The 19,751-nt window shown below is 35.7% G+C and overlaps 1 protein-coding gene across 1 annotated transcript; it reads left to right on the top strand.

Annotated features, from left to right (window-relative positions):
* Nucleotides 1-225: 225 nt before the first annotated feature.
* On the top strand, nt 226-17,154 carry LOC129256734 (uncharacterized). Its single transcript, XM_054894903.2, has 4 exons — nt 226-1,289; nt 1,968-2,109; nt 9,308-9,427; nt 11,986-17,154. Exons 1-4 carry the CDS (start codon nt 628-630, stop codon nt 13,159-13,161), a joined length of 2,100 nt encoding a protein of 699 aa, XP_054750878.2. The 5' UTR covers nt 226-627; the 3' UTR covers nt 13,162-17,154.
* Nucleotides 17,155-19,751: the final 2,597 nt, after the last annotated feature.

The following is a 19,751-nucleotide window of genomic DNA, read 5'->3' as shown; positions in this document are numbered from 1 at the left end:
TTTAGCCAAGCTTCGTTCTTGCAGCCAGTAGAAAAATTACCATGTGGGTTGTGCATGTGTGGCCGGCTGGCTACATGTATATGTACACTGTAATAAATTGTATGCGATTCATTCTGTGTGTATCTGTGTGTGAATGACACAAAATCACGGGAGGAAAATGGTTTGCAATTTGAGTCATGGAATATTTTTTATGTTTATGTTGGACCAGTGAATTTGACAATTTCTGGAAAAGTTACTGGCCCAACAATGGTTTTTATTACTGGTCATGTCGGACCCATAAGTCTTGCTATTTTTTGAAAAATTACTGGTCCGACAGCGATTTTTGTTGGTCGGGGACCGTCGGACCGGCGCTAGTGTCGCGCCCTGGTTATATCTTCTGTCAGAGATAATTATGGAAAGGGCGAGTCTTTAGGTCAAAGGTCTAGATTTGTTAGCATGTTGGTTCCTGCACGATATTAAGTTCAATCATATTGAATGAATTTCTGATCGCATTAAGCGGGGGCATCTACGTCAAATTTCTAATTTGTTTCTGTTTCTGTGTGATCATAGAATAAATTCATTAGGAAGAAAGGGATCACGTATGAATATGAACAAAATTTACAAATACATTCAGATTAATGTTATAATATGATTTTGACCATAATTTTTGATGAACAGAAACAACTTGAAACCATGGCGAAATCTAGGGCTAAATCAAGACACTCAAAGTCGAAGAATACAGCAGCATCTTCCAGTAGCAGAGGGAGACCCAGTGGGAGAAGCCCAAAAGGAAAATCTAAATCTGGACGCAAGCCCCTAGAAATTAAAGTTACAAGAGCTAGAGGTAAGAAAGATGCTTGGGAGTCAAGGGCAGTCTTCTCTTCCAACACATCTGGCACAATGTTCAGGAGCATCGGGGTCAACACAGAGCCTGTTGAGTTTGCCGCTGATGTAAAGATGCCAAGGCGAGCTAAAGTGCCCAAGAATGAGCCATTACTACAGAAGGTTGTAACTTATATGCGTACCTTCAACCATGCTAGAGCTCTGAGTGCCCTACTAACTAGCCCTTCTGTTCGCAGTGCTCTTCCAGCAGTGGTAGAAGTTGAAGTACGCAAAGAAGTTCAGAGGTTTGTGAAGAAACCCCTCAGCTTTCCCAGTCCACAGATCGTAGCTACAGGAGACAAGACACATCGTATTACTGAGTCTGCTTGGGGACATATTCTGGCTGAATTCAAAAAGGAGATGCCAGTTTTCTACATGTCATGTATGGCAGCCTTGGCTCCCAAGAACAAACAGTATACAATCAATAAGTGAGTACATTTTTTTAATATTGAGTGAAAAGAAAAAAATTGTTTAGAATATCAGTATGCAACCATCCTTTCTCAGGTTTTTGAAATAGCATGGATAATCACGGCAACAAGCTTCAGTTTGGTGCACCTTTCAATTTTATGTATGGTAAATTAAGCATAATTTATACAGGAAATCTGCATAAACCATGGGTTCAACCAGGGAAGTGTTATAGATAACACTTCCCTGGTTCAACCGATGGTTTACAAAACCATCTTTGTGAATGTGGGCCAGCGGATCCTTATACATCCTGCTTAAACGTATGTGGGGGGGGGGGATGGAAATATTCACTAGGTTTTAACTTGTTCTCAAGCATAAGTTTGATTAGGATGAGTTAAATCAGCTTTTTTCTTAATACTGTGAGGGTTACATGGATAACCTAAAGCAAGGGAGGAATGTTGTCGGTCTTTATTCACTTTTTGGAGAAGATCAGATAATTCGGATTCATTTTACTATTTTGACAATGATATATTTGTAAAATCACTAGAAGCAAATCATTCCTAATGTACTATAAATTGATATTTTTGATGACTATTTATTTCAGAAAGAAACTTTACTTCTAAAAATGTGTTTGTTTGTTGCACCATGGAATGGGATTATCAAGTCACTTTTATTTGGTTGAATTTCATTCTAATTTTCAGTCCTGACAGCTATGAATCATCCAACAGAGGTAGACTTGGTATGATGATGACCATTCCATTGTTTACTCGTCGTGAGCGTAAGTTTCAGTATCTGTCCAGTCTTATTGGAGGTCAACTCTGGCGTCATGGATGTCGACAGAGGGTACGTATAGACCATAGAGATATATACTAATAACGCTAGAGGGCGTACTTCGTCAAATCGCTGTGATTACGCGGAGACCGGCCGCCATTACTCGATAGGTCTTCGAAGCCTGCCATGCGCGTACAGTACCTATGGGGCATGTACAGTGATAGCACAGAAAGGGAACCAAATGATGACATATGAGCGCGAAAGCAAATTGAAAATTTAAATAGTTTTGAATATACTGAATTACAGTTTAGATTAACAAAAACAGAACAAAAATGCCGATAATAGGAATATCAATAGCGCATATACAAGCCAATGATACATCCCCAATTGTTTTTTGCTTTGGTCATAATAAACATTTCGATAGGTCGCTACATTAATTTTTATGACTTTTATTTTCTAATGATTTGGAAGGGATATTAGAAATAACATGTAGGCCTAGGCATATAACCATGATGCTGATAATTTATTTCTTCATTTTTGTCTCACCTGCATAGCAGAGTGAGACTATAGGCGCCGCTTTTCCGACGGCGGCGGCGGCGGCGTCAACACCAAATCTTAACCTGAGGTTAAGTTTTTGAAATGACAGCATAACTTAGAAAGTATATGGACCTAGTTCATGAAACTTGGCCATAAGGTTAATCAAGTATTACTGAACATCCTGCCTGAGTTTCATGTCACATGACCATGGTCAATGGTCATTTAGGGTCAATGATCTTAGACCATGTTGGGGGAATCAACATCAAAATCTTAACCTAAGGTTAAGTTTTTGAAATGTCATCATAACTTAGAAAATATATGGACCTAGTTCATGAAACTTATACATAAGGTTAATCAAGTATCACTGAACATCCTGCATGAGTTTCACGTCACATGACCAAGGTCAATGGTCATTTAGGGTCAATGAACTTTGGCCGAATTGGGGGTATCTGTAGATTTACCATCATAACTTTAAAAGTTTATGGATCTGATTCATGAAACTTGGACATAATAGTAATCAAGTATTACTGAACATCCTGTGCAAGTTTCAGGTCACATGATCAAGGTCAAAGGTCATTTAGGGTCAATGAACTTTGGTCAAATTGGGGTATTTGTTGAATTACCGCCATAACTTTGAAAGTGTGTTGGTCTAGTTCATAAAACTTGGACATAAGAGTAATGAAGTATCACTGAACATCCTTTGCGCATTTTAGGTCACATGACCAAGGTCAAAGGTCAATGAACTTTGGCCATAATGGGGGTATCTGTTGAATTACCATCATAACTTGGAAAGTTGATGGATCTTTCTCTTGAAACTTGGACATAAGAGTAATCAAGTATCACTGAACATCCTGTGCGAGTTTCAGGTCACATGATCAAGGTCAAAGGTCATGTAAGGTCAATGAACTTTGGCCACGTTGGGGGTATTTGTTGAATTACCATCATATCTCTATAAGTGTATGGGTCTAGTTCATAAAACGTGGAAATAAGAGTAACCAAGTATCACTGAACATCTTGTGCGAGTTATAGTAGTTTTCAAAATCAGCACTGCTGCTATATTGAATCGCGTGATGCAGGTGAGACGGCCAGAGGCATTCCACTTGTTTTAAATAATTGTTACTAGATCGACACATAAAAATCAGAATAGGGCATAACTCCTTTTCCCCATGGGTTTAAACGTCGATGTAACCGTCATCACAATAGCTCGTGAGTCATAAAAAATGACTTTTTATTGATAATATTTGAAAATGATTTACGCATTGGTCCAGTTAATTGATGAATCTATAAGTTATATGATTTAGATTTCCAATGATGGCAACCATCCAATCATTTTAATTACTTTCTTACGTCAATGTAGAAAAGTTTGTTGACAGCAAAAAAACGCGCATGCAGTTGTACAATTTTGTAATGTACAGAAGGCCTAATGGGGGAAATTGTGTTTACAGTATTGCCTTGCAAATAACATGATAAACAAATTACAATGCGTGTTTAACGCAACATAAAAGAGTTTCTCTTTGATTTTCTGGAAAATCTAGACTTGATCCCCCCGGCTGAAATAATATGCTGATCGGCTGAAATACTCTGTTGACATATCGCTGGTTTTTATGATCCTTTCCTTTGATTGGACAAATTATGTGAATAAATCAAGGATCGAATAATAATTAAGGAGAGCTAGGAAGAAGGAGGAGAGGAGAAGAAACAGAGCGGGAGTGGGATTACTACAACTGAGTGTATAAAACCAATTGATTACAATATCCTGAAAGAGATACATCTATTGCAAACTTAATAAAACTTAAAATAAAATTTTTTTGCAAAATTGTGAGTACAAAAGCCAAACATATTAAGCAATAATAGGCATATTGTAAAACTGACAAATACTTGGAATAAGATATTACAATATTATTGTCGGCTGTTGAGTGATCCTAATTTTAACCTCAAGTGATACCTGTCAGGGAGGGGTCCAGTCGAGCCCCCTGTACTTGTATACTTTTATTTTGATTTTTCTTGAATTTTCTTGGGTGCGTATTTCACTTTAATTACACCCCACCCCCTAAAAAGCGAATAAAATAAACAGATTCTAACTTAAAGAGAAGGGTATTAAAAGCAAAACTTTTTAACAATAAAAAGACATTCTAGATATTTTCTAAATCACTTCAATTTCGGTGCGATATAGGCCTGCAGATTTAGGGAATTTATCGTGCTCCTATGATAAAAAAGAATTAAGAAGAGCACTGAAAACCCAATATAGTTTTACCATTGATGGTGTAAAGGGGGTAACGGGAGGCTCACCATGATGTAAAAATCAGTAAAATTAATCAGATGCCCTTTAAATACTCTATACTTGCTAATAAAATAGTAATCAAAGATCAAAACAGTTATACAAATTATTGTACATTAAAAAAAACTAGTCTATACTTCATACAAATTAATGCAAGTTACATGTAGTTGGTCATTTATGCTCAATTTTATAGGCCTACTGGGTTTTTTTACGAGATAAGAATGTTCATCTGTGAAATTGTAGGGCCTATCCGATATATATTACTTTGTATTATGTTTGAATGAAAAAAAAATAATTGAAGTGAAGTGAAACGAATAGAGTTGAAATGAATTAAAATTACAAAATTATATCCATCATAAACAAACTGGTCATGAGAACACGGAATCATGTGGACGAAGGAATGTGCCAAGAGAAGATGGGCTAATCCACTGTCTTTTGAAATGATTGTCAAAATTTACTATTAATGTTGTATGTTTTATTTTTTTCTACTTATTTATGTCATATTATCAATATTGTTTTTTATTAATATCTATAGGCCTAATAGGCATGTGGCAGGTAATCGTAAATGCACTGTATAGAGAATTTCATCAAGCCGAGAATCCAGATAAAAAGACAAATTAATAGCAGAATCCCCATGTAATCACACTAATAGTTTATTGAGATGCAATTTGTCATTCATATTTTTCAATTGTAATGAGGTTTGATTCCTTTCTTCAAGATAAAAGCCGGAGACAGCATCCCTTTTCTCAGCGTTACAACGTACGAGCTATGGGTACATCCGGGTACTTTTGCGAATCTAGACCTATCGAGCAATGGCCGACCATGCTCCGCGCAATCACAGACGTTAAGTACGCGCGCCTATGGCGACTCCGCACTCTAGCGTAATTAGTATACATCTCTATGGTATAGACGCATCATATGTACATTAACCCTCAGCTGTTTATCGCACAGTCGCAAGGAATATCAATTTGAATGTCGTCCACAATGTGATGTACAAAGTTATGTATTTGACTGTTCCAAAATTATTCAAAGTTTTATTTGATTAATTAATTATGTTAAATGAGAGACTCTTTAATGACATAACTTGGCACATATTCCTATAATGGCATCCAAGCTTCTTGTCATTTGCAGTCATGCAAGACTAACAACCTGTTATTTATTAACTTTGTTTATTGATTTTTGTCTCGCCCACCAGAGGGGAAGGCGAGACTTAGGGATCCAAATGTCGTCCGTCCGTCACAAACATTATGACACATAACTCTGCAACCATAAGTTACTTTTCAACTAAACTTGGATGGTAGATGTACTTAGGGGACCTGCATGTTATGCTGCAGTCAGAGGTCACATGTGAAAGTCAAAGGTCATTTTCAGGTCAACCTTAAAGTTTACATGCAAGACTCTTATGACCTACAACTCCACAACCGAAAGTCACTTTTCACCCAAACTTGAGTTTTTGATGTACTGAGGGGACCTGCATGTTATTCTGCAGTCGGAGGTCACATGGTATGGTCAAAGGTCATTTTCAGGTCAATGTTAAAGATTACATGCAAGACTCTTATGACATAACTCTGCAACCGAAAGTCATTTTTCAAGCAAACTTAGGTGGTAGATGTACTTCGGGGACCTGCATGTTATGCTGCAGTCGGAGGTTACATGTGAAGGTCAAAGGTCATTTTCAGGTCAACGTTAAAGTTTACATGCAAGACTCTCTTATGACCTACAACTCCGCAACCGAAAGTCACTTTTCACCCAAACTTGGGTTTTTGATGTACTGAGGGGACCTTCATTTCATTCTGCAGTCGGAGGTCACATGGTATGGTCAAAGGTCATTTTTAGGTCAATGTTAAAGTTTACATGCAAGACTCTTATGACACATCAATCTGCAACCGTAAGTCATTTTTCAAGCAAACTTAGGTGGTAGATGTACTTCAGGGACCTGCATGTGATGCTGCCGTCAGGGGTCACATGGTAAGGTCAAAGGTCATTTTCATGTCAACGTTAAAGTTTACATGCAAGACTCTTTTATGACACATAACTCTGCAACCATAAAGTCACTTTTCAACCAAACTTAGATGGTAGATGAATTTCGGGGACCTGCATGTTATGCTGCAGTTGGAGGTCACATGGTAAGGTCAAAGGTCACTTTCATGTCAACGTTAAAGTTTACATGCAAGATAGTGCTGTACCTGAACTGCCGAACCGAACGGAAGTTCGCCAAACTTGGCACTTCCGAACCGGACCGAACCGAACGCAAAGGCCTGGTTTGATGGTTCGGTAAAAAAAAAAAATAGGCATATCAATTTTGCAAATTGATATGCATAAAAAAACATTTTTATTGGTTAGTGATTGTGCACAATAAGAATTCCACACAAAATATTTTTAAAATCCACTATGAAAGCTCCCATCTCATCTTTTATTGAATTGTTATCAACTATGGAATATTTTATTAACATGAATATATTTTTCTTGATAAAATGAGGGTACATTTGAAGCTAAACTCGGTATAAAAGTGTGGTGTAATTATGTATTGCTGTAATCGATCGTGATTGTAATCGGACCTAATTATTTTGTATTTAATAAAGAAAAGGACCAGACATAAATTCATTCCTCGTAAATGACAAAGTATGACAGCTTTGGTCTCGTCTTTGATTGAATTTTTATCAGTTTCAATTTTTTTTTTATAAACATGGATTTATTTTTTTCTTCATAAAATGTGGGTACATTTTAAGCTTAACTCAGTTAAAAAGTGTAGTTGAATTACATATTGCTGTAATCGGTCGTACATTTAATTGTTTTGTATTTAAAAAAAGAAAGACAAGACATAAATTAATTCCCTGTGACTGACAAAGTAATGGTAAAGTATATATATATTTCACCTTCTGAAATTTCCATATTAATATAAAAGATAAATAAATAAGAGATGAAGGAATGAGGGTAGAAAAAACACCGCGTTCCGGAAATGGTTAGTAACGAGAGTTGAAACAGGAAGTCCAAACAACCTGCTCTCAGTTGCTATTATACAGGTAAAATTCGTATTCCGAATTTGAAATGTTTTCCGTTGTCAATATTTTCTTAAAAGTGGTTTAATCTGGTCAATTACTGAAAATGAAATGATAAATTATCAGTTCCGTCTTGGTTCTGAAGATCAACGCCAAGTGATTTCACAACACAAAAATACACAGTACAGTCCCATGTACTCATTTTCGTGTTGGAAATATGTTTGAAGTCACGTAGCGTCGAACTTTCTTGATCAAGAATGGACTGATATTTTATCTTTTTAAAGTAATCGAATGACCAGATTTAACCACTTTTCGGAAAATAGGGACTTTCTAAAACATTTCATATTCTTTGGAATGTGAATTTTACCAGTATAATAACAGTTGAGTGGAGGTTGTTTGTCTACTGTTTCGACATTCCCGATCAACACTTTCCAATCGGAGAAGCTGCGTTTGCAATGACATTGTAATCGATCATGATCAAAGCTACATGAAATAATCATGAAAAAAAATATTCTGATCTTTGTAATTCTGTTTCTGTCCTGATTCTCTCGTTATCAATATTTTTTTCTTTGTTTTTTTTAATTTCATTTTAAAAATAAAAGTAGAAATGACTCTTATTTTTGTTTAAAGATTAAAATAAATAAAAGAAAGTTATGCAACAATTTTTATAACTATTCTTTTTAGAAACAAAATTTATTATAAATATATGACAGATCTTTCTTAGGATTATCTGTTCGAGGGTCGGCGATCTTTATTTTATATGTTAATAATTTAATTTGGCATTAAATTGTCGCAAGAGTCTTGCATGTAAACTTGCCGAACCCTGCCGAACCGAACCGAACCGAACCCGAACCCGAACATGCCCCCTGACTTGCAGCACTAATGCAAGACTCTCTTATGACCTACAGCTCCGCAACCAAAATTCACTTTTCACCCGATCTTGGTTTGTTGATGTACTTCGAGGACCTACATGTTATGCTGCAGTCGGAGGTCACATTGTAATTTAAAAGGTCATTTTTAGGTCAATATTAAAGTTTACATGCAAGACTCTCTTATGACACATAATTCTGAATCCGTAAGTCAATTTCAAATCAAAGTTGAGTTGTAGCTGTACTTAGGAGACCTGCATTGTGTTCGGAGGTCACACGGTAAGGTAAAAGGTCATTTTGAGGTCAACATTAAGTTTACATGCAAGACTCTTGCGACAAATGTTATTCTATCCCAGTTATTTCATAATGAACTTTTGTTACAATTCTGTTGCATGCCCTTGGAAATCGCGATATTTCTGGTCATTTTCACAAGTTGGCGAGACACAACATCGCTTATGCCTTTTTTGGGGGTAAGATTTGAGCTCACAATTTGTTTCCATATATTAGCTGAAGTTGTCATTCAGTTATGATACTTTTATATTCCGTAGCCAATACAACATGTATTTTATCTGTGTGAATCTGAACAGATTTTCCATGAACTTTATCGTCTTGGTGTAAGCCAGAGAAGACATGGATCTATGGATGCTGCTAGATGGTTAGAAGGAGAAACCACAAAAGGAGACAGAATTATGAAACAAAAATATAAGGTAGGGTAATTTGTTCATGGTTTACTGTTGATAGTATTGATATTCTATCGGACTATCCTATGACTATATTGATCATTGAAATAGAGCACACCGTAATTATATCAAAAGCCTTCAAATTAAATGATTGAAGTAGATATTAAATCCCCCTAATTCTCGCTACCTCAATTAGTGATTTCGCCGAGATCCGGGAAAATCCCTGTAACGCGCATTGCATTATGGGATAGCTTTTCGGTATTACAACTTCCTGTTCGGAAGTCCAATGCACTGTTTTGCCATTCAGATCAACAGAGCCGTCATGCACAACAACACAACATCGCTTTTGCTCGGAAAGTTCGTGATCACAACCCTCTCTTTCACGATACAGTTTAACAGCCTTTTCTGCTTAAGTCACGAACTCTGCCCGACGCTTTCCATTGCACGGTATTCCTCTGTCAGTTAAGATTTGTTTAAGTTCCGAAACTGATTTTTTATCCATTTTGTGGTCGACGAAAAATTGAACGGAATGAATGCTGTATATATTTAGCGTCTCGTCGAATACGATCGTGATGTCAGGCCGGGCGCTAAATGCAAAATTTTAAGATATTCAGTTTTTGTTAAATTTTTTTATAACCAAATAAAAACATATATAAAAATTATTTTCACGTGAAATATATTTTTTATTTTTATTTATAATTCAAATGGAATCAAAACTGACCAAATTAAATAAAAAGTATTATAATCTGTACATATTGCGCTGATTGGCATCGATTTCAGCGTGGTGGAAAACTCAGTATCGCGAATCTCGCGCGAGCATGACTCTGAACCGGAAGTGGTGATGACGACCCGACGGAGTGAAAATTATCTCGTCTCGCGCATTATGAGATTTTTGTTCCTATTTGGGGTAGCAAGAATTGTGAACTATAGATTTACCTACATAAAACCTAATGGAGGCTGAAAGCCTGGGGGGATCTTGGCAAAGATCTTGGCTGTCAATCACGCAATTGTGACAAAAGTCAACAGGCATGTCACTCATGACATCAGTCCACATTAAAAAATTTTTTTTATTGTTCCAAAATTATTCAATTTTTTTGTTTGATTTATATGCTAATTTATGCATGAAATTAGAATCTGGCTTCAGTCTGTAAATTTAGCCCTTGAAGTACTATTTTGTGTTTAGAGGCTATGGGAATCTGATCAAAGACATATAAAAAGTAAGAAGTATTGAAAATATTTTCTTATGCATTTTTTCCTAACATTTTGTATTGATTTTTTTCTAAGGAAATTGTCAATTACACGTTTTATATCATAAAAATATTAATTCAATATATTTTAATCAATAAAAGTAAAAATAGTGATACTATTATGAATTCTGGCTTAATGCAGAATTTATTAGCACTGGATTCTTACTTTAAAAAAAACATTTTTAGGAGAAATTTTGGGTATTGCAGTTAAATGATGTTGCATTGTTTTGTAACTGCATACATGTATGCAGGCATCAGAGGATACACAAGACTTGAAAGAAACTTGGACATAAAGGGTAAGCATCCTGCCTGAGTTTCAGGTCACATGAACTAGGTCAAATGTTATTTAGGGTCAATGAACCATGTTGGGGGAAATCACTATCAAAATCTTAACCAAGGTTAAGTTTTTGAAATATAACTTTGAGAGTATATGGATCTAGTTCATAAAACTTGGATGTAAGGGTAATGTTGTATCACTGGAACATCCTGCCTGAGTTTCGGGTTTACATGGCCAAGGCAGTGTTCACACTTGGTACATATCTTTCTTGGATAATACATGTGTGTCCAAGAGGATGATTGGGTCAAAGGTCATCTAGGAGTCAAAAGGTCAAATGATATGATGAGGTCATATCCATCCTGTTTTGAAGTTTTTGTTCACCTTGCTCTCATTCTTTATTTCTGCATCAATTATGTTCACACTTGGTATGATCTTTGAGTAATGCCATATGTGTGTCCATGAAAATGATGGGGGTCAAAAGATCATATTGCATATTTTATTGATTGCGAAATCAGGCGAGATTTGTGGTTCGTAAACCACCTTGTAGTATAAGTCAGCGCTGCTGCTATATTGAGTTTTGTAATGTAGGCAAGACTGCCAGAGGTGTTCCACTTGTTTTTTTCTCAAATTTGCAATATCATACTTTGCATTGTTAAAAGCAACACTGTATTAATAATTAATTTCAACTTAAATTCAGTATGTTTGAGCGAATGGACATTTCACTTGATTTTTTTCTTTGATTGAATTTACCTAATGATTATGTGCATCTTAATGAATCATTCAGCTTTTTAATTAATAAATACTTAATAAGTCTTTTGTTAATCACAAATTAGCAGTGGTTTTTCTTTGATGGTATAATGATAGAGACAATCACAATGAATGAATTAATGAAACAACAAAGGTCGATCCATAATAAATTCCATGGTTTATTTGATTTTAAGAGGTGTGTTGGGATGGATATTTGATGTTGCTACTGTTTGTAGTAAAAAGAATATGAATCTACGCTTAAGTCACTAGATATTATTAAGAAGTGTTTTATCTACTTTGATCTTACCTTACAGATTATGGATGAGGTAGAAGCTTTACAGAATGGAGTCCTGCCGAGTGCAGAGCGCTATGAAACAAGCGATGATGAAGGAAGCAGTGAAAGTGACGATGATGAGAGTGAAGAGGAGGTTGAGGAGTCTAGTGATGGAGAGAGTGAGGAAGATCTTCTAGAAGAGAGTGATGAGGAAGACGAGATCATGGCCAAACCAGAGAGGGTCAGAGGTCGTGGTAAGAGGGGTCAGCATCAAGTGGTGATTGAAGAAGCAGTGATGGAAGATAACTGGCAAAATGATGCTAAAGGGAAAAGAAGCAGCTCAGAAGTTGTCATCTCTGAGATGGTGAAGATTGCAGAACAGATGTCAGAGACATCAGAGCAGATGAAATCCTCTATGAAACGGAAGAGAAGTGCCAGACCAGATGAGGTAACAGTCTTATCACAGGACAACAACCAGATTGTCTTGCAGGTGAGCAAAGAAGGAATGACAACTGGGATACCCATTTCGGATGCTTCTTCAGGTTTGGCTATGCCTATCATGGTGGAATCATCGGGTCAAGGAGGCACAATGAATATCAACCAAGTTATGATGGATGGTATACCCACTCAGATCGTCCAACAAGAAGTTGTTACTGAGGAAGAAATGGATCCAGAGATGATGGCTGCTCAGCTTTTGCAACATGTTCTTCCAACAGAGATCATTACCACTACTCAGACCATTCCACAGGAGGTAGTGACCTCCTCAACATTGCAGACTGTAACTCCAGAGCAAGGTGTCCATAATGTAGTTACCATCCAGGCAAGTCAAGAAGGACAGCAGACCATAGTCACACAGAATATTGTTCCTCAGGAGATAGTCCAAGAGCAAGTGGTTCAGGAGATTCAAGGAGAAGAGATCATCCAGGAGATTGTTCAACAGGAGGTGGTGACAGAGGGAACTTTGGAGGAAGGAGCAACAGAAGGAGAGGTTCTACAGAGTGAGATGGTACCTACTCAGATCATCACTGACATGGGTGATGGAGAAATGGCTACCGTTGTTGTAACAACTGAAGTTGTCACAACAGATGAGGGAGGGACGACGCAAGTCCTTATGGTCGCAGAAGATCAACGAACCCCAGCCAAGAGGCCTGCAGAAACAGAACCCGAGTCAGAAGGCAAGCGGAAGAGGAAAATAAGAGCTCCTTATTCGCCTTGATAGATTGTTCATAAAATCGGATTCCTGTCTATTTTATTATATTTGTGTAATTTTGTAATTATATATCAGTGCTAAGATGCAGTGTAAATAAGCTTTATTTAAGAAAGATTTTTAAGATTTAAAGAAGGAAACAATTGGAACAAGTAAGATGGTGTGAAAACAGGAAATCAAAGAATAAAATAATGAAAATTGGAGATAAATTGGATCAATGATGAAAATGATAAGAATGATAAGAATTTTATTGGTGGAAACATTAATGCTTAGGGATCCTCCAAAATGCAACCAAGACTAGTGATGCAATACATGAACAACTCTTGCCTTTGTAAAAATAAATCTCATTGCTCATTCTAATGGGTAGTACAAACTCTTCGTCCATGATATACATGTATTTTAACTTCTTTACATTTCCTACAATCAAAAGAACCTCAGATATACTGATAAACCTTATATAAAGGAGACAATTTAACTTTGAATTATGTGTGTACAAAAGTAGTAGGAAAGTTGTATGTGTAGCATCACACATCTTGTTCACATTGCTATTATAGGAGGATCTCCATAGCATTATTGATTTAAACATTCAAGTGCTCATACTTATTTTCTCAAATTTTTCTTAAACTCTGATTTATCTATTTCTTTGATTTTCTGTTTCATGCAGTTCAACTGATTTCAAGGGTTTCATTCTTCTTTGATGTTTTTATTGAACTCTAGTTGATTTACTTTCTCTTTCTTAAATACCTATCTGTATGGATTACTTCCACATGACTTTGGTACAAATATTGCTACCATCACTTCCTATAATGAGTGCTCACTTTTCAGTTATATTTTATGTTCCACATTTTAATGGACTTATGAGTCATGCAGATGCCAACATGAATACAAATCCTGCTATTTAAAAAAATGTATATTTATGATGGATTGTTGTTACTGGTTTGATTAAGGCATTTGTTAACATTGATTTGACAAAAAAACAAATTAAACTACAATCTTTCTGTAAAATATTGCACATGAAAATCCTGACCAAATGCTTAAAAAAAGTAAATGAATTTACTAGATATACCATCCAAAGTGTATTCTAAATACTGCATGGGTTACAATTACTCTCCCAGAAAATGAATTAAATAGTGATTTTTTCAGGCAGAGATATCTTGTAAGTGTCTGCACATTTTTTTTTTACATAAGACCTTTGTAATGTTATTCTATGTCTTTACCCAAAAGTGATAGTATGGTCCTGTTGGACAATCATTAGTTCTGGTATGTAAATTATTTCTTGCTGTTCAATGAAGTCATTCTGATTTTAGATCAACCAACAACGTTCTTAAAGGAAACAAAATAATGTATAAACTCTGTATTCATTAATTGCAATGGAAGAAAAACTATTGCAAGAACCCTTTTGTCCAGGATTCTTGTATTCAGTTGGTTGCATCCAACAAATTTAATCTGGACCCAACTACTAAGAGTTTTATTGCCAGACTTGGAATGAGTCCTCCTTGTAAGCCATCCGAATGGCAACTTAATCACCTTAGAACCACTGTCAATAAGAATGGAAAACAGATGAGATGGTTACCAAAGGAACTGTGCTGTGAATTCTATTATCACCTTGGGTCAATGTGATCTGAATGTAAATCCTGCTTCTCATCCAGAACTAATAAAAACCACAATGATTTCTTTATCCAACACTTCTAGACACACATTATTTTTCTTGTTGTATTGGATTGATTTTTATATTCATGTTTCTTTATGAAAATAATTGTATGATAATGAATATTTAATGAACTAGAATGACTACAGTACCCTTTGGTATTCTTTCTTACTATATCACTGTAAAAGCTCAGAAGTAATGGTTAATTGAATGAAATGAAATATAGTGGTCTGTGTTTTTATGATGTTATAGTGAGTCAGAATATGCCAAAAGATGATTTGAGCAGCTTATGAGTTATATCTTTCAAGCTAACTCAAAAGTATTTTTTTGTTTTGTTTTTGTGTTGTCATTTGTCTTGTTTATTGAATACATATATGATGTACCTGATGATGGCATGATTTTGTACATTTCATCTTGAAAATATGTTATCCAATGAATTTTTCTTCAGTTGTACATTAAAGTTGATTAAGTGTTGAATTCATTCAATGTAGATAGTTCTTTGTTTCATATGTAAATAAAACTAAAGCAAAATATTGTTGGTTGTTCTAGATATCCTTTTGGGCAATGTATTTAAATTGAATGCTAAAGCAAAGAATAGCCCTTTTAGTGTATATATATTTTGTATACAAAAAATATAAAAGAAAGCAAAAATGGATATTGTCAAATGTTTTTTTTTTGTAATTTTCTGATTGGTAATGCATTTTTATAGGTAATGTCTGTAATGACTTGTTAAACAGTTATTTTAGAAATACTGTTTAAAATTTTGATTGTGTTTTTATTTTGATCAACATCAATGTGTATTGACTATCATTGGTTTCCATTAATGTTTTAAATCCAACTTGGAGATACACAGTGCATCCCAGAAAAAACTAAACCGAGCTTAAGCGATGTTTTATCATAACTTAATCACAAATACAATAGACAAATGACCTACCATTGTAAAGCTTAGAATCTCCTCTTTCATCTGAAATTACTTCGAATATTTCTCATTCACACACGAGTGAGCAAAAACAATTCGAAGAGGGGATACCAAAAAGTCATTTGGCGGGCTGTATCTGGGTTTCAAAAAGAAAACCACATTGTTAAAATGTTCAATATCTGCTCTTTAATTTGATACCTCGATTACAGAAAATGGTCGAGAAATAACAAAGTTCTGGTTATTTGAAATAAGGCTTGAATTTCAATAATTTCATAAAATGAAGAGGTTCTACAGGCAAGCGTTCAAACTCACTTGACACTCCGTTTTGTTGACGATCAGCCATGCATTAAGTCTTTTGTTAACCATCCGATAGCTTCTGTGGGAAACCGGTGAAACACGTTTATTTAATGAAATTATGGAAATACAAGCATTGTTTAGAGGGAACATAACTTTTTTACTTCTTGACCATTTTTTGTGATTAAGGTATCAAATGAAAGAGCAAATATTGAACTTTTTAGGCATGTGATTTTCTTTTTGAAATTCAGATACCCCCCGCCAAATGAGTTTTTGGTATCCTTTGTTCAAATTGTTTTTGCTCACTCGTGCGTGGATGAGGAACAATCTAAGTAATATTAGATGAAAGATGAGATTCTAAGCTTTACATTGGTAGGTCATTTGTCTATTTTATTTGTGATTAAGTTATGATAAATCATCGCTTAATCTCGGTTTCATTTTTTCTGGGACCCACTGTATATTTAAAAAAAAAATTTCAAGTTCTAGTCACTAATATGAAAATCAGATATTTTGTCAATTATTTCATTTCTGTGAAAATTGAATTTAATTACCTGCTCAAATCAGCACATATCAGTGTTAGTCTTACAAATTATGGGTATATGAAGGGATTCAATAGACAAAAGTAGTTTGACCTTTTTTGGTAAATGACACAATGCTGTAAATATATTTTGATTTGTGTACACCAATCCTCACATATAGGCTTATAGCTACATTTGTATCAGAATAACCACCTCTTTTATATGACAACAAAAAGTTATTCTTATTTTATGGGAATGATAAAATGTAAATATGCAGTACAAACTGCACATTTGAGTTAAGTGTAAAGTTTTGAAGTGCATGCTGAGTTTCTGTGTAAACTATTTCTATGTGTGTGTACTGCTAGAACAAGATATGGTATATTGGAAGGAAATGAAGCACATAAAACAATCATCTTTTTTTTAAGTAGAAGGTTGCTATTTTTATTATTCAGGACAAGAACTATCAGTATTTGGTTGGTTGTATTTTGTTCTAGCAGTACAAACCAACATTTTCATTGTTATCGTGTTCACGTATGTGTACAAAAACAAATTCTATATTTCATTTCCTTTAAAGTTATCACATATTTTGCAAAGGGTGGAAATAAAATGTAGTCTCTCTGTAATTTGGTGTATCAGTAGTTGTTTGATTAGAAGTCTGAGTTGATATCTTCAGTTTTTAGATCAGAAGTTGAATTATATTTGAAAAGAAACATTACACTTTTCCTATCTCTTTTCATAACTCTATTTTCATAACTGCATTTATTTCTATTATCCATATATCGTGTCCCAAATGATCAGAAAACACTTCTGGCCAGGAATGAGTTGTTATGTTTATTAGCTTCGGACCAGTACTTAATAAACTACCAGTCACAATTCTTTGACTACCCGTTTACCTGTTTCAACCAGAGAACAATAGATTTGGTCTACTGAATCTATTGTTCTCTGGTTAAAACAGGTAGTCATATTTCATGCCCAATTGCAATATAGGTATATTTGTATTTTTTATTAAAAAATTTGGTACCAGACATGTCCTTTTCCCCTTCTTCCCTCCCTTTTCCATTCATCTTTCTCTTTCCCTTCTTTTCCATTCATCTTTCTCTTTCCCTTCTTTCCCTTTTCTATTCATCTTTCTCTTCCCCTTCCCTCCTTTTTCCATTCATCTTTCTCTTTCCCTTCTTTTCCATTCATCTTTCCCTTCCTATTTCCATTCATCTTTCCTTCTTCCTTCCCTTTTCCATTCATCTTTCTCTTTCCCTTCCCGCCTTTTCCATTCATCTTTCTCTTTCCCTTCTTTTCCATTCATCTTTCCCTTCCTATTTCCATTCATCTTTCTCTTTCCCTTCTTCCCTCCTTTTTCCATTCATCTTTCTCTTTCCCTTCTTCCCTCCTTTTTCCATTCATCTTTCTCTTCCCCTTCTCCCCTCCCTTTTCCATTCATCTTTCCCTTCCTTTTCCATTCATCTTTCTTCCCTCCCTTTTTACTCATCTTTCTCTTTCCCTTCTTCCCTCTTTCCATTCATCTTTCTCTTCCCTTTCTTCCCCCTTTTCTATTCATCTTTCTCTTTCCCATCTTTCCTCCCTTTTCCATTTATCTTTCCTTTCTTCCCTCCTTTTCCATTCATCCTTCCCTTCCCTCCTTTTTTATTCATCTTTCTCTTTCCCATCTTCCCTCCCTTTTTCCATTCATCTTTCTCTTCCCCTTCTTCCCCCTTTTCTATTCATCTTTCTCTTTCCCTTCTTTCCCTTTTCTATTCATCTTTCTCTTCCCTCCTTTTTCCATTCATCTTTCTCTTTCCCTTCTTTTCCATTCATCTTTCTCTTTCCCTTCTTCCCTCCTTTTTCATTCATCTTTCTCTTTCCCATCTTCCCTCCCTTTTTCCATTCATCTTTCTCTTTCCCATCTTCCCTCCCTTTTTCCATTCATCTTTCTCTTCCCCTTCTTCCCCCTTTTCTATTCATCTTTCTCTTTCCCATCTTCCCTCCCTTTTCCATTCATCTTTCTCTTTCCTTTCTTCCCTCCTTTTCCATTTATCTTTTCTATTCCTTCTCCCCCTTTTCCATTCATCTTTCTCTTCCCCTTCTTACCCCCTTTTCCATTCATCTTTCCCATCTTCCCTCCCTTTTCCATTAATCTTTCTCTTTCCTTTCTTCCCTCCTTTTCCATTTATCTTTTCTTTACATTCTTCCCTCCTTTTTCCATTCATCTTTCTCTTCCCCTTCTTCCCCCTTTTCCATTCATCTTTCTCTTCCCCTTCTTCCCCCCTTTTCCATTCATCTTTCTCTTCCCCTTCTTCCCCCTTTTCCATTCATCTTTCTCTATTACCTTCTTCCCTCCCTTTTCCATTCATCTTTCTCCTTCCTTCCTTCTTCCTTCCCTTTTCCATTCATCTTTCTCTTTCCCTTCTTCCCCATTTTCTATTCATCTTTCCCTTCGTATTTCCATTCATCTTCCTCTTTCCTTTTTTCTTCCCATTTCCATTCATCTTTCTCCTTCCTTCCTCCTTCCCTTTTCCATTCATCTTTCCCTTCTTCCTTCCTTTTCCATTCATCTTTCTCTCTCCTTTCTTCTCTCCTTTTCCATTCATCTTTCTCTTTCCCTTCTTTTGTCCTTTCATCTTCCCCTTCTTCCTCCCTTTTCCATTCATCTTTCTCTTTCTTTTCTTCCCTCCTTTTCCATTCATCTTTCTCTTTCCCTTCTTCCCTCCTTTTTCCATTCATCTTTCTCTTCCCCTTCTTCCCCCTTTTCTATTCATCTTTCTCTTTCCCTTCTTCCTTCCCTTTTCCATTCATCTTTCTCTTTCCCATCTTCCCCCTTTTCTATTCATCTTTCTCTTTCATTTCTTCCCTCCCTTTTCCATTCATCTTTCTCTTTCCCTTCTTTTCCATTCATCTTTCCCTTCCTATTTCCATTCATCTTCCTCTTTCCTTTTTCCTTCCCTTTTCCATTTATCTTTCTCCTTCCTTCCCTTTTCCATTCATCTTTCTCTTTCCTTCTTCCCTCCTTTTCCTTTCATTTTTCTCTTTCCCTTCCTCCCGCCTCTTCCATTCATCTTTCTCTTTCCCTTCTTCCCTCCCTTTTCCATTCATCTTTCTCTTTCCCTTCTTTTCCATTCATCTTTCCCTTCCTATTTCCATTCATCTTTCTCTTTCCTTCTTCCCTCCTATTTCCATTCATCTTTCTCTTCCCCTTCTTCCCTCCTTTTCCATTCATCTTTCTCTT

The sequence above is a fragment of the Lytechinus pictus genome, chromosome 3, assembly GCF_037042905.1.
Source record: "Lytechinus pictus isolate F3 Inbred chromosome 3, Lp3.0, whole genome shotgun sequence".
Taxonomy (NCBI): Eukaryota; Metazoa; Echinodermata; class Echinoidea; order Temnopleuroida; family Toxopneustidae; genus Lytechinus; species Lytechinus pictus.
Note: the sequence above shows the minus strand (reverse complement) of the source record. Positions and strands in the feature narration are given on the sequence as shown.